The sequence below is a fragment of the Meleagris gallopavo genome, chromosome 4 (assembly GCF_905368555.1).
Source record: "Meleagris gallopavo chromosome 4, MGAL_WU_HG_1.1, whole genome shotgun sequence".
Lineage (NCBI taxonomy): Eukaryota > Metazoa > Chordata > Aves > Galliformes > Phasianidae > Meleagris > Meleagris gallopavo.
Genome location: NC_139407.1, coordinates 62,682,134 through 62,705,611, shown reverse-complemented (window position 1 = coordinate 62,705,611; position 23,478 = coordinate 62,682,134). Strand labels below are relative to the sequence as shown.

The 23,478-nt window shown below is 35.5% G+C and overlaps 1 protein-coding gene across 1 annotated transcript in view; it reads right to left on the bottom strand.

Moving 5' to 3' along the window:
- The window catches only part of POLN (DNA polymerase nu), an 88,657-nt gene that overhangs the window by 19,125 nt on the left and 46,054 nt on the right, over positions 1-23,478 (bottom strand). The window contains exons 18-21 of the mRNA XM_085223610.1: positions 15,761-15,843; positions 13,303-13,434; positions 10,714-10,824; positions 6,036-6,114 (exon numbers count right to left, since the gene is read on the bottom strand). Of these exons, the coding sequence (XP_085079736.1) occupies positions 6,036-6,114; positions 10,714-10,824; positions 13,303-13,434; positions 15,761-15,843 (405 nt within the window). The remainder of the gene's footprint in view (positions 1-6,035; positions 6,115-10,713; positions 10,825-13,302; positions 13,435-15,760; positions 15,844-23,478) is intronic.

Genomic DNA, 23,478 nt, shown 5'->3' with positions numbered 1-23,478 from the left:
ATGCTCATTCTATGGTCAAAGGACTAAGGAAGGCTCTCACTTGTTCTGAACCAACATCTGGAAAACCCCATCTCTAAACACTGACTTTGTAGGGCTACCATGCCCTACCTAAATTCAGACAGGGAGAATAGCCCTCTGTACAATTTTGTTGTACATTTTTGTATTACAAGGAGAATCCTTTCCGCTGCTAACAACAAATTCAAAACATAATATTGTCCAGCTTTCCAGGCTGGTCTAAATGAAGATAATACAAAAAAATAATGAACCAATGAATTCCTACAGACTAACTGTCGGTTAATTTACTCCATAATTTGGAAGCAGGCAATCTGGACCCATTACTAGCCGCTTCCGGACCACTTAAAACCCAACACAGTTATATTAGTTTGGGGATCAACTGGGGATCCCCGCGTTTGTAACTGCAGAACAGATTTCCTAAAAACAAAGAATTTTCTTTGAAGAAGGGACAAAAAAGAGAATGTACTTGAAATTTATCATAGCTTTTTGTCTCAGGAAAAATTTAGCTAAATTTTTGCAAAGTTCCATAAAGCTTTTCTTAAGAACATAATACAATGGTAATAATTAAGATTTTATATAGGTAGAGTAAAAATGTAAAAAGTTAAATGTTTGAAGTTCCTAAAAACACACTACTTCAGAAATGGCATTAATGATCACTTAGCAGCACCACATAAGTTTAGAAATACTTCAAAAGAATCAGCCCTTTTCTAGCCAGAGTTTTCCTATAAAACACTATTTCCCTGAACACTGAATTTCATACCATCTTCTGAAACAGCAGTATCAGATGCCATTTTCCACAGATTACTAGTTTTGTCTGCCATTCTGTTGTTTTTCAGTAAATAAAATAATCATTCAAGTCATAAAATTGCATTTTTTCCTTTTGAATTTGAAATTCCTAACTGCATAATGGAAGACTATAAAATAGTCATTAGTACATGGTTAAAAGTCTTATTTAATTAAAAAGTAATTCAAAAGAGAACATGTTAAAAAGAGAAATGTTAAAAAGACTAAAAAGAAAAGACTTCTTATATAATAAATACTTCCACGTTTTCAAGAACGTTTAGAATTGATGAAACCCAATGGCTTTGGGGGAACACTTTTAAATCTTTTATTTCCGACTGTAGGCATCCCCACAGTCACAGAAAGATGAGAATTTGCAGATAGACTATTCCTAGTAACAAATCTTGCACCTTCCTCCTGAAGCACCTGCTACTGGCCACATGGTGATAACGGACCAGATGAATGCTGGATTCAACTCTTCTTAAAATCTCTGTGTCCTCTGCACTAAATATTTTTTATTTTTTTATATACTACAAACACAAGTCACTATTTAATAGCTGCACAGTTTCCCCACAAATGTACATGAGTTTAACTGGAAAGAATTCCTATTAAATTGTCATGTAGATGAGGAACAAGTTGAGATAATTTTGTAACATTTTGCAGACTTTTCAAGTTTCTCATGAAGCTGCATATATGAGGATTTCTAAGGCAATAATATAAAAGATGTAGCTCAAAATATATCATGCCTGCATAGGTGTTACTTGAAGTAACTTTATGTTACTTCTCCTTCAGTATTTTCCTACTGAAGACCAAGACATGTTGACATTCTAACATTTTGACTACAAAAATGCAGCTAACTTGTGAAATTTCTCAGCAGTTACATCAAGAAGAGCAGGAAGCTGAACAGATGGTTATTTAAGAGAATAGAATTTTCACGTGTATCAAAGTGTTTCAAAACATACCTATCTAAAAGGTGATCTATAAAAGGTTTTTATAAGCTAGAAGTATTTATTTGCATTGAATGACCCACAAAAAGGTACATTTAAGTGCCTGCTGCATCACGAATGTACTTTTTACCTATGATATTTAAGCATATAAAATATATTTAGCTTTTTCTATAAAGAATAAATCATTTTTAGTTTTTCTGGCTCACACTGCATGAAGTGTTCAGGTAACAGCTCACCACCTTGTGCATACATGCAAAATACTTATGTGAAATATTGAAGAAAGCAATGATTTTGCTAGGTCATAGCACAACTAGAAATACAAAGTGGCCACTTGGGAAGCGAAGAGCTACATACTGGATGGGGACAGCAGCTATGGAGAACTCCCAACAATTTCCACAACAGCCACATGATGTAGGATATTTCCTTCTGCTACTGAAACAAAAGCATATGTCTGAGAAACAAAAACCTCACTCTCCTCAAGCATAATTAAAAACTTCTTTCCGTGTGATTCTGTTTCTCTGGTACTAGGTTAAGGATGATTCTCTTGCAGGAATTAATATTCAGAGCAGAACATATACAGGTAATAATGGGGCAGAGAACAAGACTGGTAAGTATTTAGTTGAAAATCTTGGATAACTCCTACAGAAGAAACATGGGTAAAACTAATTCTTTAATTCCTTAAAAAATAAGTGGAGGGACATCAAATTTATACTCAGAGCTAAAGAAAACCATCCTACACAGCAGCAGCATTAAGTAGCTCACAGAATGAAGCTCACTGAAGCTATGATATAGTCAAGAAAATCTTTTATTACTATTCCCTTTTGTATGAATCTGAGAAAGCATAACCAGTTAATAAAGTACTAGTGCTGGAATCCCTGTATACCTCATAATATGCCTCTTATTTCTTCTCTGTAACTAAATTAAAACCAATTCCAGGAAATGAGCTATTTGAGTTTTACCATATGATTTGTATCAGAAAAAATTCCAGGTCACATAACACAGTGCTTGTTCCTGGGACAGTAAGGGTTCTCTCTTACTAATTTAGTGATATGTGTGGAAGCAAGCTGCATTTTTAGTTCATCAGCTCAAAAAAATCATTATGTTGATTAAAGTGTTTGTTCATTAAGGAAAACTTAGAAAAGCTCCAACATCCACTGCTAAAGAAGAGCAGTTGGGATCAAGAAAATATGTTTGTGTCTTTTCCTCTTTTTTTTGTGGCTCCTACTTTTCAAATCATTCATTTGTATCTGGCCTGTCACTGAATCTGTCACTTTAGCCAGGCTCCGGACACACTGAGAAGTAAAGCTGTGTGTTTGGAGCACTAGATCTAGTGTTACAGGAACGATAAACTGATAAGAAAGCACAATTGCCGGATTCATGCAATATTACTCAATAGTTCTTCGGAAGTGTTTAAGTTAATTTGCATGTTGTTAGGATGTTACCATCTTTAATAACTAAAAGCTTCTGAGCAGTTCACACAGTGCCAGACAGACTTTGGGTAGCATTGATCTATCTTCAGCTTATACAGTGACAATTTTTACAAAAATTGGTATAGGCAATCCGTTCTTCCTTCAGTTGCGAACATCCTTCCTCCATATCACATTCCCAAGTATATGCCACTGTAATGACATTTTAAATAACTACAATTGTCAATCTAAGTTCACCGAGTATTTTTCTACTCTCATAAATTCCACAAATCTTTCTTTCAGCTATGCCTTGATCTGACTTCAGAAGTTTCTTTGTTATCATCTGCCTGCAGGAGACATTCTGTGGAGGTTCTGTGAATTGCATCAGGCAGGTAAAAGCTAGCACTTGAATAATTGATGTCAGCAGCATATTTTCAGTAAGCAACTTGGCCGCGAGCGGCAGAACAGCATCTCAACAAAGATGTAGATAATATGGAAGAATTTTAAAGAAATCATATTGATTATTCATCAGTTCCATGCAAAATGAATGCATCAACACCAATGGCGGTAGCTAACCCATAGTACTATCAGCTTTTATCATACAGATTACATATTGAATGTAATGCTTCTTTTACCCATTTCTGTAAAATTATTCTCAGGTAACAGATTGATTTTTTTCTTGACAACAGCATGAGTTGCTGAGCTGGCATTTGAATTAAAAGATGTCCAAAGTGAAAAATGAGACTGGCACTGATCAGCCACAAAGGAATGTCCTGCTCCTTCACGAGGACCTCGCTGATTCAGCTTTGTGAAAATGTAATTGGTTACCTTTCACTGACTTCCAAATGCAAAATTTTATGGACAAAGAATAATTGAAAAATATCATGATTACTAGCCATAAAAAATGAAGCTATGTATTGTTGGGTCAGAACTTCCTCACATACAGTTACAATATATGTGAATGCAGCACTGTTGATGATGAAGACAGTAAACCTAACTGCAAATTAACATCAAAAACTGTAAGGCCTTGTCTAAAATGCAATTTGATTCTTTTTTTTTTTTTTTTTTTTAATTTGCAAGGTAGGGAAGACAAGATGTTGGCTGTTAGCTACTACTTGGCTATGCCTTATAGGATATACTGTATCACAGTGTAAATAAGGAACTCATAATTTCTTCTAAAATATATGTAGATGATATTTCTCTTTGATATGTTGTTCAAAGTGAAAACTGTAATCTAAAATTAGAAATTCTAATAGAGGGGAAAAAAACCTTGCAAGGGGGGTAGAGATAGAAGAAAAGATAGTAGTGTATTTTTTTTTTTTTAGTATGATTCAATGTGATGATAATAGGAGGCTGATTATATTTCTCATTTTGGAAGAGCTACTGTGCATTCCTACTGTTACAATAACAGCATCACTTCCTTTCAACAATATTTTTCAAAGAGCTTTACAAAGAATGTTAGGATCATTATCCCGACTTTAATGAAAAGAAAATCAAGAAACAGACCACTGAATAAATAATAGCTGAATGTCACTTGGCAGACAAGTGACTGAGTGGAAACACAAAATTTCAGATTCCAGTACCTTAATCTGTTGACAGCACCATGGTGATGCTTTCAAATGTCTGAGCCACTTTCTAACCAGGTGAGTGCTCACAGAATTTACAAAGGCATTGACTGTGGTTTTCTGACAAGCCTAGCTTCTAAGTATCTAATAAATATTACAGCCAAGAGCCATTTGTAAATATTAAAAGGCTCTGCTTTAGCAAAGCCATCCAGTTGTTAATGGCTGGCAAGAGTTCAAAATCCCAGTTTAAAACAGTCTGTCTCTTTTAATTGACCTTACAGTCTTAAGTCTTTCCCAGCTGCGGTATTTATGGTAGGAATGAGAAGCACAGGCAGCAATTCTTCTGGTCTAGCCCTTTTCCTATGATTTCACATCACAAGGAAAACTTGTAAAGTATCTGTACTTCCTCATGTCTGTTATGTCCTTAGCCATTTGGTAGCACTACATTTTTAAGAGAAATAGTTTTGAGAGAGGACAACTCAAGCAAACTTCTCTGTTGAGAGAAGAAAACATTCAGAAGCTTTACCAGACATGGAATTAAATGCAAAAACCTTTGGCTTTCTCACAGTTACAATAAACAGCTGGTGACTGAACCTAAAGATGCACGTGTTAGGTACAGAAGGAGAGAATGTATTTTTTACCCTTATACAATCTCTGCTTGAGTCCATTAGAGACTGTTGGCGGACTGTCCCATAAGGCAGCTGCTCTATCACTTATCTAAACCAAAGTTACACTTGCCAAAATAAAATCCAACCAGGCCACAGCTGCCTGATTCTGGGCTCTTCATACAACACTGCTTATATGTCTGTACACCAAAGAACAGTTTCCCATTTCAGATTTGTAGTACATGGCCATTTATTTCTTTCCTTTGTGTTTTTGTTTTGTTTTGCTTTGTTTTAGCAAAAGAAAGCCATCTATACAAGGATTAAAAAGTGTTCAGTTATTTTGCTTGAGCACCGATTTCCTGATTCCTGTTTTTTCCTAGCCCACACTACGTTCAATTGCCATTGTACAATATACTCAAAATACAGGAAGGATATGATAAGTGGGCTTGATTTCAAAGACATGGAACTACCACTGAACTAGATCTGACTGAGCTTAAACAGGCCCTGGGCACTGCATTGCCTTGGGATAGCTTTACATGTCCAACCATTTAAGCACAAAGATACATCTTCTGGTTGTATAAAAGCATCCCACAGGCCCTTGCTTGTTAAAAGATACAGAGGCATACACAATATTTCTACAGCTACCTAAAATGCAAGAGACCTGTTCAAATATTTTTGTTTCAAAATTAAACACTTTTGCAGTCATTCATTACTAACCTGGCTGTTAAAGTTGGAGAAACCACAACGGAGGTAAAAATCTCAACCATAGCCATTTTGCAAAGATCAGCTGCAGATCCTACAAAAGCAAGTGATCTGCTTTCAGTTTAAAGCAGCAAAAGGAAAGCTGTTTTATGGCATAAAAATGAAAAACATCTGAAGATTGTGGATTATAAGAATTTGCAAAACTAGTTAATTCAGTTGATGTAATATGTGAAACAGATTAATAAATAACAAACTACTACATATTAATTAGAAACAGAAAACAGAAGTTATATAGTATCATAGAATTGCTCAGCTTGGAAAAAACCTTAATGATCAGCAAGTTCAACTTCAACCTAACCATATCTATCTGAAATGATCTAAATTAAATTGAAAATGATCTGAATTAAAATTTACCTCTAAATTAATTAAAATGTAATGTAAAGGGCAGAATTTTGTTTTAGAGACATATTTTCATTGGGTAATTTAATTCATGATTTTTCTTAACTCAGTGGGTATGTAATGTATATTCATTACATTATAGGGCAGTTATGCTACGTTACAGAGCAGTGTTGCAGAAACAGTGTCATGTTGTGTAATGGATTAGGCATTTCTAATAAAGACAGAGTGATTCTCCAGACTTGCAGTTTGGTGAAACAGCCTGTTCTGAACCATGCAACAGGATTTAGTGTATTTTTATAGAGAGATTTATCAGAAAAAGTACAGAAATAATCCTTTAACTAAGGACCAGGAGCAATAATCCTTGCCCCATCTGATATCTTAAAAGTACCAAACCATACACATTTTCATTTTTGAACCCTCAGTTCAGTAAATCTTGAATTCTTTCTTTCTTTCAAATAGTCCAACATCAAGAGATAAAGATTATCCAGTTAGGCAAATAGCAAGGGTACTCTCCTGGGAGGTAAAAGAATATCTAAGAGATTGAGGAGATTATTATGTCTCAATAACCCAACAGGGGAAAGACTTAATACCTCTTCCTGGTTTTCTGTAACAAACTGCCTTCCACTGAATCTCATGCTGACACTCTCTTTTATTCATTAACTATACCAAGTACAGATTCTCAGCTGGTTTTTGAGATGCCTATGTCTAACAGAAAATTTAGTCCCAAATATACTTCTTGTTTTTCTGTTCAAATATTGTCTCACACTGACTAAATGCAACACAACACAGGATGCATTGATATAGAAACTAAGAAAAGATGTTTCATCACAAGTTGTCAGTCAGATTATGAGAATAAATTTATATAACTATTTTATTCCTCACAATACATATGTGTAAAGTGCAGCTGTAGCAAGTTAAAGCTGGAACTCTGCACATTCCTCTTAATATTGCAATGCAACAGAAGAAATCATCTAATATACGCTTCTGCTACCATTTTCAAAATGCAAACTGCTTATATTATTAGACTATTATCACAGAATCATAGCATCATTAAGGTTGGAAAAGACCTCCATGATCATCTAGTCCAACCATCCACCTACCACCAATATTTCCCCTCTAAACCATGTCCCTTAGTAGCACATCTAAACATCTCTTGAACACCTCCAGGGATGGTGACTCAACTGCCTCCCTGTGCAACCTATTCCGGTGCCTCACCACTCTTTTGGAGAATAAATATTTTCTAATATCTAACCTGAACCTCCCTTGATGCAACTTAAGGCCATTTCCTCTGGTCCTATCACTAGTCATGCAGGAGAAGAGGCTGACCCCCACCTCACCACAACCTCCTTTCTGGGAGTTGTAGAGAGTGATAAGGGTCTCCCCTGAGCCTCCTCTTCTCTAGATTAAACAATCAGAGTTCCCTCAGCTGTTCCTCATAAGATTTGTGCTCCAGACTTCTCACCAGCTTCACTGCCCTTCTCTGGACTTGCTCCAGTGCTTCGATGTCTTCCTTGTACTGAGGGGCCCCAAACTGAACATATCACTTAAGATGTGCCATCACCAGAGCTGCCATTGGCCTCCTTGGCCACCTCGGCCAAGGCTCATGTTTAGCTGAGTGTCAACCAACAGCCTCAGGTCCTTTTTTCCCCACACAATCTTCCAGACACCCTGCCCAAAGCCTGTAGCATTGCCTGGGGTTGTTGTGGCCAAAGTGCAGGACCCAGCATTTGGTCTTGTTGGACTTCATCCCAATGGCCTCAGCCCAGTGATCCAGTCTGCCCAGAATCCTTTGTAGAGCCTTCCTACTCCCAGGCAGATTGACTCTTTCTCCCAACTTGATGTAATCTGCTAACTTACTGAGAGTGCATTCAATCCCCTCAACCAGGTGATCAATAACAATATTAAATTGGAGAGGCCCCAATAGCGGCTTCCAGGGAGCACCACACGTGATCAGTCCCCAGCTGGATTTAACTCCGTTCAGCACTACTCTCTGGGCCTGGCTCTCCAGCCAGTTCTTTACCCAGCAAAGAGTGTACCTGCCCGAGCCACAGACTACCAGCTTCTCTAGGAGAATACTGTGGGAGACAGTGTCAAGCTTTGCTGAAGTCTGGGTAGACTACATCAACAGCCTTTCCCTCATCCACTGGGTGGGTCACTCGATCATTGTAGCAGATCAAGTTTGTCAAGCAGGATATGCCTTTCATGAACTCATGCTGTCTTAACCTGATCCACTGGTTATCCTGCACATGTTGTGTGATCTCACTCAAGGTGATCTGTTCCATAACCTTCCTTGGCACTGAGCTTAGATTGACAGGCCTGTAGTTCCCTGGATCCTCCTTATGAGCCCTCTTGTAGATGGGAATCACAGATACATAAACATAAAACATATTATTTGCAGTTTAGTACATTAACTCTAATGCTCTAACTAAAAATGCTTTAGCATATTATAGAAAGATTTTACAGCATTTAAATATTTTCTCAGAGCTGAAATACTGCAGTTAAAAAAAAACTTAGAGCCTAGAACAAATGTTCTAATAAAATCTAGAAATACGGACTATGTTAAAGTTTTTAATCCTTGTTTCACCCTACCTTCCAATATTACATGTTTTGAATAATAGTTACAACTTTTTTTTCAGATATATCCTCCAGTATTATTTGAACTGACAAATATGTTAATCTTAGGAATGTAGGAGAACACAAGCAGTCCTGTGTTGGTATTGTAGGCATGCTAATCATGGTTCAACAGTTGGACTAGATGATCTTAGTGGTCTTTGCCAAACTTAATGATTCTATGATTCTATTCTATGATTCAGCCTTGCCTCAGCTCCAAGCTCTTAGGACAGATGGGCACAAGCAAGTGGTGCTACAAGGGCAACGTAACTTTATTAATGTTACCCCATACACTCAGCAGGACCCACTGTATTAGCTCAAGCATTGTGTCTTCAGCTGGAAAGAGCTGCTGTTCAGCTGGATGAAACTGAACTGAAATGAACACAAGTCTCTAGAGAAGCTTGTGTAGGTATTCCCAGATGTACAAACATGCAAGATTTGCTGCAGATGTTATAAGAATATTTTCAAATCATAGAACCACAAAAACTTAGAATTGCTCAGGATGGAAAAGACCTTAAAGATCATCAAGTCTAACCACAACCTGACCATATTACCCTAACAACCCTCTGCAAAAATTCTGCATTTGAGAGCCCCATACAGCAAGGCAGCCATCATTTGAACACAACTGTTACTCAAGCAGCAGGGTATATATTAGAATTCTAGATCTGTACATGTTCTTGTAGAGATAGTACTAAATTCAGTTACTGATTATAAGGAATGTCAAACATGACATAATTACTTAAGTCATTTTTAAAATTAAATATTAACATGAATAATATTTGGAGGAAAAAAAAAAAAAGAAAAACCAAATGAACTTTTCAAAAAGAAAATTCAAATGACCCTATAAAAAGTACTCCATCACCGTATTTAGAAAGTAGTTCTTACTTGTCTGTAAATTGTTCACGTCCAATATAGCTTAATGAAAACCTTGTCAGTATCTTCCAAACAAAGAAATAAATATCTTCAAGGTTTGGTGGAAGGGATCTCAGTTTTGAACTGCCAACTCAGTTTCTATTTGTTCCTTATGTAGTTAATTCTATACAAGACTTGGGTCCAAACAACTTATACAGAAATATGTTAATATATCTGTTACTAATATTTCAGTATTTTCGTGCTGATTTTTACATTTCCAATTTATATAGCAATTTTCCAACGTTTCTCTCTGAAGAAACACCCTTATTTTCACCCTTCAGAGAATTATTTTCAAATGTTCCTTATGAAGAGTTGGGTTTCAAAACAAAATATAATAAGGTTCTTGTACACTGCATATTTCTTAACCTAAAGCTACGTGACAAAAAAAAAGCCAGAAACTGTAAGCATAAAAATCACAGAAACACTTTGAAAGAAACTCTCAAAGAAACCAGAAAGGAAAATATTTTAGACAACCATGCATTCAAGCCTTGAAATCTTATATATTTTCTCCATATGTAGTTAGTGTCTACACCTGTAGTTAAGAATGGCAGAGAATTCTACTGTATTAATACACTGTGTTTATTTGAAGTTTCCAAGAAACCTAGAATGAATATTTTAAACTTCTGTTTTTATAATAAAACTCATGTCTCAGTAGCTTACTTTAACAGACTATGAGAATACTCATTTTTTTGAGAGCAAAAGAGATGTCCTCTGTTAGAGTTAAGATAGATAGATGGTAGGTAAGTAGGTAGGTACATAGGTGAGTTTTTACCTTGAACAACAAAATTGACAGCCTGCCTCTCTGCTTGAGTGCGTAGTTTATAATCCTGTGAATTGATATTAGCAAGCAGTCTTTTGCGTCCCATAATGGAAACCACATAACCTTGAGGATTTAAGTAGAAATCAGCATTTCTAGAGCAATTAAAAGTTAAACTTAAAAAATTATTTTTGAAGATAATGCAGATTTTTTGTAATTGTGCACTGCTTGAGATAATTTAGTACTTCGCCCTCTAAAAGTATTCAGAGCTCATTGCATTGTTAGCCTCAGAATTATTTTATTCATAGAATTGATACATGTTATACAATAAAAAGTTATGTTCATTAAAGCTGTATTTTCATTAGGATTATCTGCTAATATGCTGGTAAAATAGCAAACTCTCTGTGGGAGATGAAACTATAAATACCTAGCAGAATTAGCTATGTATTAGTAGCCATAATTAGAGCTTTCCATGCAATGAATAGTTTACTTGGGAATAGCAAAAAAAATCAATTTGCACAGCAATTAAATCATTAATGAATCATTCCCAAAATTGTCAAATAATTTTGGGGGAATTTTTTTTCCCCAGTTTTCTTAATGCAATAGTTTCATGTCCCTTCCACAACCAAACTTCCTTACCTCTAGTTAAGTAAATAGTTTAAAAGAAACACATAAAAATAGTTCAACATTTATTTTTAGCCTAATGAAGTATTTTGCCATCATCACTTTTTTTTTTGGAGGACAAGTGAGAGGAACAGAGAGAAAAAGAGAGATCCTATGGTCCTCCTGTCCAGAAAACACTTGTAAAGTCTTGCTTCAGCTTATCTTCCAAAACTAAGCCTTATCCTACAAAAATGTTTTCTGTTACACTTCTGATCACCCTGACTACCCATAGGCCATCACTGGATACCACTGAAGCTCAGACTGCACACCATAATTTAATCTCAAGTGCAATAAAACCTCTCAAAACACAGAGTTCTGACTTTACTATGTACAACACAAACCCAGTATTATGCACAGGATAATGAAAATGGTTCTACTGAACTAATAAAGCTTTCTGTTAATTTCTATATTTCAAACAGCACTGACATGAAAAGTTCAATTTTTAAAACAGGGAACTGAACTGTCTGGAGGTTGGGATATTCTTTGGCAAATCAGCCTTCCCAATTTAACTAAGACTTTCTGAGAAGAACAGTAAAAAGCAAGAATTTTTAAAACACTAAATACTCAATGAGAAATAGATTTAATGTAATAATCCTATTTCTCTATGGTATGTTTATGGTAAATTAAGTACTAAACATTTGTAAAACCTAAATAAAATTAGTTGGTCAGATGCCATTCATCTTCGAACCGCAGATAAGTAAAAATGAGCTCTCTAGGTTGGAAGAGTTTAATTTGAGATGGATGAACAAGAAAAGTACTAACCAATGTTTGTCTGCTACAAAACTTTTTGAGCTTATATAACTGAAATAAACAGTTCAGAATGAGAGGAGTACTAATTAGACAAGTGTGTACCATGTTTTAACCACAATCAAGGACATTAGTTATGACATTCTTGTCTACTGAACACAATAAAACATTCTTGAGCACAGAATCTTGATTAAGGAAACTCATTTATTTTTAAGAGAAGAAAACAATGCTATTTTAAGTCAATCAAAACAAACACATCATAATTGCGTACTATTTTACAATATGTATTTTGTTGAGCTTCATTCCCTAAAGGGAAGCTCCTGAAAACCTATGTTTTCTTCAGCAATATTAATGAATAAAGGAATGTAATTCCATGACACAATGAAACCTCATGCTCCCTGTAGAATTTCAAGGTCTAAAAACTACAAAGAAGTCTGAATCAGTTACTTGTTTCTACCATGATGTTCACCTCAACAATTATAGGCAATATTATATTGCAAATTTACTATTTATTTCTACAGTATTCTTAGTACACTGCACTATACTGTATCATATAGTGTACTAAGAAATCCATCTTCACAGTTCTAGTAAACTTTTAAAATATTTCTAGCAGCTGTTCTTTCTCTTCTCTAATTGCTGCACTCCTAGGATTCTCTAAATGTAAATGAATATGTAGACTAACAAGTTCAATGCTAAAAGAGTTTGCAGCTGCTGGCTTCAAGAAGCACTCTGCACACATCTGTCATCACAGATACCACCTGAGCTTGAAGAATAGAAATTCTGACTAGTGTGACAAAGAAATATGTATTTAAAATTTTTTCTGTAAACTGGTTCTTTGACTAAATGGCTGAACTTTTGTGGTTCAGCAGTGATGTAACATATTTATTAAGTAAAATATTCCCTGGATTTGTGTTGAAGTACATTTTATGTTGAAATGATGTAGTGTAGCTTGACATTAAGTAGAGTTCAGCCTGAGAACAGAAATATTACTTTGCTAGCATCTTTCTTAGGAAAGGCAGAGAAATTTAACCAATTTGTCTTATGAGTAAAGGAGAAAAAAAACCTGACTCACCAAGAGATATTACATATTATCTCTTGTTCTGTAACTATGTGAATTTAGGTTAAGCTGAATCTCTGTCTTCATTGTGACACAATGATCATTTAAAAAAAAAAATGCTTGTCAATTTGGATTACCTTTATTTTGGCATTGTCCAATGGTTTTCTTTGTAAATTCATGTACTTTCTTGTATTTTTGCATAAAACTCTCTATAAAGCAACTAGCTTCAAGAGGAGTAATTCCCAAGCATTCAGCAAGACGTTCTTTACCTGGTACACAAAGAAAAAAAAACAAAACAGAACAGAAATCCATTACAGACAATAACACTGTTACGTTCACAATTACTGAAATTGGTAAATATGCTCATCTCTATGAAAGAGGATGGATCTGATATACCATAATCATATTTCAATTATGCAAATGTTATCCTTGAATGTTTCACTGACGTTGAAATCTGCAGACTCTAAGGAGAAGATATAGAACCTACAAATTATGTAAAAAAGAAATGGAGGTATGGCTAGTTGAGTTTAGCCAGAAGCTTTGAGTATGGTGTATAAGTCATAAAAAAAACCTAACAGCAGGAGTAATCAGACCAAGTGGCCTGATTTTAAAAATACAGTTAGCAGTGTTAATCCCACAGATTTCAAACAGTCTTGGACTCCTCGATGTCTACAGAAATCTAAATCCAAGTTGTGAGATGAAAGGGCTGGAAAAGAAATGCAGTATAGAAAAGTGTTTCAGCAGAGATGGAAAGGAGTACTGCACTTTGGATAAGATATAGATGCAGAATATATATTATTATTACATATATCACAAATATATAATATTATACCAAAGACAGTTTTTCACAGTACAAAAATATAATCTAAGAGCTTCAGTTTAAATACATTTATAAATTAAATATTTTCATTAAAAATAACACATCAAATTTAGTCATATGATGTTTGAAAGACAGATATATTTGTCTGCACAGCATCACAAAACCAACACTGCGTCTGGAAACAACATAAGCTGAGAGGTAAAGTCTCAAGGCTCTGAAAGCATAGAATAGTTACTGTCATGGTAATACTGTCAAGAAAAATTATCCAGCGTTCTTAAAGAGGAAGAATGTCAGCCACCTAAATGCCATCCCTGTCAGTCTGATACGCATTTCAGACTTCTGAATACAGAATAATGTAGCATTTTGTTCTGTCATGCACCGAGCTACAGGAACACCAGTCCAGACAAGGTGCTAGAACAAGAAATTCACATCTCAGATGACTCCTAGCTGAGCTGTTACTGGCCTGGGAATCTATTTTACATCTAAATAACTTGTTTTTAATTTCTTGGTCACAAAATGACAAATCTATCTGCAAAAGCACGTGTTGTTAATGGCTAGAAGAGTGCTGAGACTTCCTTGGAGAACTGCAACATCTATATTTGTCCATGTTACCCTTCTAAAGAACTACTGCTATACAGAACAAAGTATTACATACAAGAGAAGGAAAATTAAGCCACAATAACAACAAGGGAGTCTGAGAAGTTCCAGCAAAATGCAATTCCTGGAAAGAAAAAGAGAACACTCTGCAGCCACTTCAGATCATGTTTCACCATGTGGGAGCACAGGCCGTGCTAAGCAACTCCCAGGAGTGGGCTGAAGCTTCCTTGAGCACTCCCCTTGAGTTATCCGTGCCAGGGAAACTAATAGCATGTGCGTTCTAGCATTTTCCACTCTATAATATTATATTTCACAACTGAAAATAACACTTCTAACCAGCTTCTCTGGTTTTCATTTAAACACTTTGACATGCCTCTGTGCTCCATATAAGTCAAGACTTGAACACTGGACAAGTGCCATTGAAGAGAATCGATTCTTTCTGTCACAGATGTTTAAATTGCCTTTTCTGTAGTTTCACAGGATGACTGAGGCATAAGCAGATGAATATAACTGCTCCACATTAGGCAAAATGTCTGAAATTCTGCTCTCTCAATAGTTGGCATATTAATTAAGGTACCTGCTCCTAGACCTAGTAAAACATTTCTGTATTATAGTGTTTTCTGTATTATAGTGTTTTCCTCCAAGATTATAGGAAAGATTTTAAAAATATGAATCAAGAGTAACGTAAAGCTAAGAAAGCATAAACCAAAAAAAGATCACTACATGAAGTAGTAGACTTCCACTGAATCCAGTAAGCATAATACCAGCAATCTCCTCCAGAGGTCCTTTCCAGCCTTAACATTCTGTGATTATAAGAATGCATCTTGAGTTAGTATCTGACTTGGAGACAGTATCTGAGTTCTTCTAATTTAATTAGAGCTGTTCTCATCTCTGTCTAAATATCAACAGAAAATAAAGTTTCTTAAAAATTATACCTATTTTAGATGAAAACAAATGCATCCCTTACATCAGCAGCAAATAAACCTGACATCTGAGTAATTTTTACATAGGTCAACACAGGTATATTAATTTGATAATTTTAATCATTTAACAATACTTGATGAAAATCAATAATACACTGGCAAAATTTAACTCATCTTCAGACATTTGGTATGTTTGCTTAAGTTACATATATGGTATGAACATACTGTAGCAATTTATTTTATAAGAATGCCTACCTGCTCCATAAACCACTGAGTAAACGATACGCTTTGCTTGCTCTCTATCAGTTTGTTTCACTTGTTCACTTGGAATGCCCTTCCTAAACAAACAAACAAACATAATATATTTTCAGTTAAAATCAATTTACATTTTTATCCTCACAGAAACATATTTAACTACAGATTAACAAGACATAAACTGTAAGAAGAACAACTTAGGAGCTTTTATCTTAGGCACAATGAACACACAGCTTGTTTACGAATTTTGGTGGTGACAGACCTCAGAAAATGTAGCTCTTTAATCCTTATCTTGTTTTCTGTTTGATTTTTTAATCAAATCCTTGACTAAGAAAATTCCTTCTACTATATTATTAATTTTTTAGGATGGAGAAGTTTCAGTACTGACCCATGAGAAAAGTTAAATCTTCCCAGTATCAGCATTTTTCAAGACACAAAGTATACAGAAACATCAAAAAAAGTTTGACCTCAAGCTTATTTAAACAAATGTTATATAAATGCTTCATTAGTAAGAATATCTGATCCTTCATCAAGAATAATTGCTGATAAAAGCATGCACTGAATCTCTTATATGTTTTACAGAGCTCTGAAATGGAGATACGTCATAAAACAGCAGCAGGAGCAGAGACTGTAGCTAGTTTACTTTCAACAAGCATTGTCCTTCCTGCTTCTCATTCACACACCAAGGATGTAGACTGTCCTATAAAAGGGCTAATGGATTTAGTAATTTGTAAATTAAAAGCTAGGACTCTGCAATCACCAATTATGTGTTATCTATGCTTTCTCTTATCTGAATATAGCTTCAGGAAGAAGCTGACATTACTGACCATTCATAGCACTGAAACATATTGGTAATATGGTTTAAATAGAAGCTTATTGGAAGAAATCTCTACCTAATTGGCTCACACTTTGAATATAAGTATCTACACAAACTGTTTTGGGACGTTAAAGATGGAGTGCCATCAGATATGCTTGATGCCATATGAACAGCTTGTGAAAAAGTTTTCTCATGAGTCCTTTGATGACGATTCAATTGCATTTTAAGAATCAGTTTGGTGTACTTTGTCATTAAAGCTTTTTGTTATGGAATATGCTTTATCATGAAAGTTTTGTTTGACAAGCTTAGAAAAAAACGTCATATTTCTGTATATATCCTTAGAGTCTTTTACTGGTATTATGTGCTTAAACACCTAGCAAATCAACAGAGCCACAGATTTGTGCATGGTTGGCTCATAGACTGGTTTTAGCCTAGCCTATGAGAAGTGCTCATATAATTAGACAGCAAAAGACAGACAAAAAGATCTCTGGTGCAATCAATGTTAACAGAGTCCTGTTCAAAATACATATATTTTGAAGAGAAAAATCAGAAGTGATTTCAGATCTTTATAGGGTAAACAGTCCAGTTTTACAAAAGTTCACAGTCATTTTGAACAGTATAATTGCTTCAAGGATAAAATGGATTTTTCTCTGTTCATTTTTAAGCTGAGAAACATGAAGAGCTGGTGTCTTTAATCTGAAGATCATTCCCACATTAAGTTCAATCATTTCTGTATTTGGAGGATCTCATAATTTACTTTCTCTGTTGTGCTAGGTCAAAAGGTCATCATGGCTCCTATGAATAAAATGGGATGAAATTCCCAAATGTACCTGATTAAGGCTATAGAGTGGCAGTTGGAACTAATATGTGCTGAATTAGGAAACCAGACATCATCAAAGATTTCCTTAAGTAACCCCTGCCAGAAAGTCTGCAAGAATTTCCTGAAGGACCTGGCAGAAAGCCACATATATTCTTGAGAAAACACCTATCCAGAACAAGAGGAAATATAATCTGATAGAGTTTCCCAGAAAAAAAGAGCAGATCTTACCCCAGAACACCGTATTTAAACTTGGGAAACAGTACAAAATCTAGTTCTGTTTTCCTAACACTGCATAATTCATACTAGATGCCTGGTAAAGTAAAGAGATAGGATTACAGCAATAGAACTTACTTGCAGATCTGCTTAAGTCTGAGGCTAGAGGCAATTGACAGTCAAGGGGTGAGCAGAGGGTAAGTTGGCTGCTGACCTCTACGAAAAAGAAGAGCTTTAACTGAAAGAACATAGCAGGTAAAAAAAGTTACGGAGATCTGTAGAAGCAGATACAGACTTCTCGGGTCATGGTACTGAGGAAGTAAGTCAGAAGCTTACTGAGTCTTACTGAGAAGTCTTGCTGGGTGGAACTGGAAGTTCTAGAGAAGGTTAAAGTGGAAGACATCAGAACTTGATGAGGCGAGAGATCCTATTATAGGATTATTAAGGTTGCTTTAAGGAAGGAAGCTTTACAAACTTCAGCTTGAAGGGGCCGATCAAGAAAACATTGCTGTAATTGTAATAGGCAGTCAGGAGAAGGATCCTATGCTTTGATTGTAAGCAATCATAACAAATATTTGTCTAAGACAGTTAATGGTGCAGATGTACATGCACTGTGTGGTTATGGCAATCACAACAACCACTTCACATTTCCTGATCTTCAAGTTATCCAAGAAATATATGAGAAGCAACTAATATTTTAGAGCTTTATGTCAAGTATTTCTTTTAATATAATGCTAAAACCAAAATGATCAGTCAACACATCCAAGTGTATCAGAGTGGGAAATGTGAGTATTCAGCTGAAAGGCACTAAAGGTAGCACACTGTATATTTGCAAATGTATATATCTCACTCAAGAATCCTGAATAACAAAAGATGATGAAAGAAATTGCGTTATAAATCACAAGAGCTTGAGCAAATAGAAGTCATTAATCAAAACTATACATGCTTATTCTAATAACAAAATGCTTTCTTCTGTTTATATCAACTCTGATATGTATCTAGCTAGGATGCTCAAATCCCTTTGCAACACAGTGCCATTCCTTCAGCTTGGGGTGGAGACTACTCTTTTCAATAATAAAATGGCATTATCATCTCATTTTTTATGAGAGATTTTAAAGCTAAGGAAGCTATCTAATGCAATAAAACAGTGCTGAATTAAAAAATAAAACTTTGAGAACAGGTAGATACAGAAGGAAATCAGTCTTAAAAGAATGTGACAAAATGTTTCAGTACTTCTGGGAAACGTTGTGTGGTGACGAAGTCGTCTGTTTATGTACAGGAAAAGGAAGAACAAACTTCTCAAACACAATATCTGGCAGACACACATTGCCTTGATCTGCATTACCTTGCAGTCATAATAGCCACAAGGCTCTTGGCTGCTGTCCTGCATCTACCAACTAATTCGAGTCCTAACTGGGAGTTGTTGATGTGGGAAATGAGATGGAGTGCCATTAAATTCATTTTATACACAGTCATTATCATCCAATAAATGAGCGACTATACAAGCGAATACATCTTCATTCATCTGACTGGTCTTCTACATTTTCTTGGGTATTTTGCGCTTTTCTATGTTTAAGTCTTCAGTGAAGTACATAAATCTGCCGTTTTTAATCACCAGTTGCTACTAAATGGGGTTATATATTTTGTAAGATTGTGCTTGGAGCTCTGTGTTGGCATATGAAACCAGTGCAGATGATTTATGTAATTAGTGACAAGCACAAGCTTGAGAAAGGCTCAGTTTTACAGTGGAATCACCACTAGATATATTATGTGGGGGGTAAATTCTGAAAGCTTAGAGTTTTTAAGTGGCATTGGCCTTATTATAAGGCAAGCAGAGTATACACTAAAATGTTATCTGAGTATTCTAAATACATGGAAGAGACTGATATGCTATAACTTAGCGTGCTCACTATTAATGTAATGTGCAAGAATAAGCAAGCTTTTTGAAAGCTCCTATTCCATAATTAATGGAAAAAAAATGACAAGGATCAGGTATAAGTTGCCTCAAACATTTTTAAAGTAGTGCATGGAAGAGATCTTGGAATAATTTTTAGGTAATTAAGCTTATTTACATTACATGTAGATACAATGGCTGCTCCAAACACAGTGTGCCCTATTTTATGTTGGCCCACAATGTCAAAGGCAGGTAGTGGTGGAATGGCAGAAGTTGAACTTTTCTACCGATATTCCATTAAATGTTGTTGCTGTGTTACAAATGGCAGCAGAGGAGCAGTCTGACAAAATGGCAGCTGACATGGAAGCACATATGAAGCAGAGGTGTGCTCCTCGATACGGAAAAAATTGCATCCACTGACATTCACTGACTCTTGCTGAATGTTAATAGAGACCAAACAGTGGATGTGAGGATAAGGAAACAGAGAATGGTGTATTTCTGCAGTGGCACCAATGATGTGAAAGACAAGCCGTGTTTCAGATGGCCATGCACAGCTGCTGCACCACAAAATGAAGAGTCTCAATGAGCTCATGGTGTGAAGTAGCAGAATACAAACATGGAATTGTGTATAGAGCTGAATATTGGCTTTCATTCACTGGAAATGAGGGTGGCAATATTGGAATAATACAAAGTTCGCACTAGATGGACCCCACAAGTGCTCACGCAGGAACAGAAAACACCACAAGCAAGCTTCTCAGGAGTTTTTGAACCAATACAAGGCTGAAAGTGACAGTTTCCCAGACTGTATCATTACTGGTGACAAGAAATGGTGTCACCACTACAACCCAAAGTCAAAATGGGAGTGCACACAGTGGCAACAAGTGAAAGAAAAGTTCAAGACAGTCCTCAGTGGCTAAAATGATATGCACTATCTTTTAGGATAGGAAAGGGTTAAGCCTTCTGGATTTCCTGGAATCTAGACAAACCATCAGCTCTGACCACTACATCATGACACTGACTACATTGAAGGTTCTAACTTGCACAGTTAGGCCAGAGAAATAGACAGTCTTTCTCTTGCAACACAGTAACACTGGGCACCATATCAGTTTGAAGATAATGGCACACGTTGCCAATCTTGGCTGGACTGTCCTACTACATACTCTATGTAGTCTGGATTTGGTACCTTCTATCTATTCAAGCCAATAAAGGATGGAAAGGTAAGATACTTTTTAAAATAGGAAAGAAGCATCTGAAATGCAGACTTCCATCTTTTCAAAAGGGAAACAGCAGGTAACATAAAGGAAGATGTTTCTGATATAACCTAAGTATACATTGATTAAAAGAGACTGATTAATTCCTATACAAGCGTCATTTTTCAACACTTCGTATTTTATTTCACTCAGTTTTGCTTTTTTTTTTTTTAATAAAAAGCTTTCACCTTGGATAACTGTGTTCAACATCTTTGAAAGAATGACTAAACTACAGTCAGCTCGATATCATCTTTTCTATACCACATCTTTGTCATTGTATCTCTTTTCCTCTTTGTATGTTACCCCATCAAAAAGCATCTTAATTTTTTTTATGCTCTTTTAGCATGAGGAAAAGCTTTACAACTCCTATAAAGCTCTTTTTCAAGATTCCAAAAGCACTTTACAATTTTTCAAATCATTCCAGTGCTTCATTATAAAATAATGTATTTTGTCTGAGCAGCCCCTGTAGTCCATTGCATGAAGATTTATTTCATTCATCCTAAACCTTCTGCAGAAGAGGATATCTAGCTTTCAAGCACACTACAGGTGATAAAGACATCTTTGCAGTTTTCTCCATGGGCTAGGAGTCTCCTGCTGCTACACTTTAAAGTACTGGAAGCCCAGATATAGGGATTGCAACAAGGGCATGTCATAAATTATACCTGTCATCAGTAACAATTTGTTGAAGGATTCACATGGGGGTAAACTGATCCATTATCTTTACTAAGATAATTACCTGCGTACTGATCTCCCATATACTTGATATTGAGAAGATACTTGATACTTGTTTTGAATGCTCTTGACAAAAAAAAGTCACAGAGATTTCTCTTAAAAAACAAAACAAAACAAAACAATTCTGGACTTCATTCAGTTAGAACAGGAAGTGTTTGATATCAATGGAAGAGCATGAAAGAGGACACACTCCTCTGCACCCTTCACCTCTTCTCTCCTTCATAAAAGTGCTTTTCTGTCAGATTTGTATTTCTCTCACACAGTGAGTTACCCAGACAGGTGATGTTTATTTCTGAGCCATGTGATTGTTGAAAGAATTAATCAACTAGACAACACTCATCTTGACATCTTCAGCTTTGGAAGTAGAGAATAGAAGAGTCAGGCTAATACCCACTATCAGGTGCCACTGTGAACGTCAGTGGTGATAGCCATCAGTAATGAATAAATAAATTTAAACAGATTAAGAGAGCTACACAAGCCAAGATGACCACTTGTTTTAAACTACACGTCAGGGAATTAATGGTCTGAGAGTTTGTTCTTCACTTTTCAAGCTTTCCTGAAAGAAGCTTCAAATAGGAATGGAAGCCATGTTGAGAGATGATATAGTAGTTGCAGCAATGTATCAAATAATTACTAATCCTGATTTAGTCAGGAGTCTCAAAACCTTATAGAGAAATAGATGGATCTTCAGAACAACCTAAGATAAATATGTGAAAAAAGTTCTCTGCACATAACCAAATGGTGATATAACTTGTCAGTCACCATATCAAACCATCAGCAAACAATGTGCATGTTGCTCAGAAAAAACAAACTGGGGAAAAGGGAAGATCACATTTGATCAAACTGCCTCTATGCAGTTAAGAAAGAGGTAAGATACAGACATCTATATATTTTGTTAGGGAAAATACAATGAGGATCTTCTGCGGAGAAGGATGAGATTCTGAACAAAACATCTCTTCACTGAAAACATCTCTCGCAGCTTAATTTTCTATTATGCTTATTAAATGTAATAATATTTGATACATTACATTAATATATTTAATTAAAAGCAAAATTAATACTGAAGAGTCTTTTTCTTTTGTTTGTTTTACAAGAATCAGTTGACATGAAATTCTATGTTTCAAAAACAAGGAGGTCTTAACTTTTGCATAGAGATGTTTGACCTTGGCCTAAGAAAAAGTTTCCAGACAAGATGGACTCTCAGTTCTCAAATTTGATTTGACATGATGTTCCTCTGTTTTCCACAACCTTTACTTGACTTCCTTGGCACTCACTAATTGTATTCACAGTACTATTTCACAAAATGCATCCATTGCTTCATTATTTCTATTGTCTAAAAGTTTCATCAATGTAAATCTAACTACTACTGTGGCATTCAATCCTGTTTATAAAATGTGTCAAAATGTGCTGTAGCACCTCAAAACATTTTGAAAATGGTGTGGATTTGCAATACCTGCCTTTATATTTTTAATTTTATCAGGATTTATATTGAGACTCAAGTTAATTGAGTTAAATAAAATAAGTATTTCATGATGAAGATGACTACTTGAAGATAACTCTTCATACTCAAGAAATTTCTTCACAAAATCAGAAAAGTTAAGCACTGTCAAACAGTGAAACAACTCAGAACTGCGCAACATTACAGGGCTTGTTTTTCACTAGTTGATGTGTTAGTTGTGTTGATAAAAATTCTGAAACTTTTTTTAGTTTTTCTAGAATGTTAAGAAAACATCTGAGGTACAATAATATTAAGCTTTCAATCTAATATAAAATTAAACTGCCTGGTTAAGCTTGTTGTTAACAACTGGGTTTATTTAAAGCAGTTGCATAACTCTAAAACCAAAATGCTTTCTAAAACCATTATGCTTCCTAAAGACAGTTGCCTCTGCCTTACTAGTTGTCAGACTAAACAAATGTCACAGCTGCACTTCTACAAGGAACTGTATACTATAAGGTGAAATAAGTTACCATACAGACAATCTGTCAGAGTGT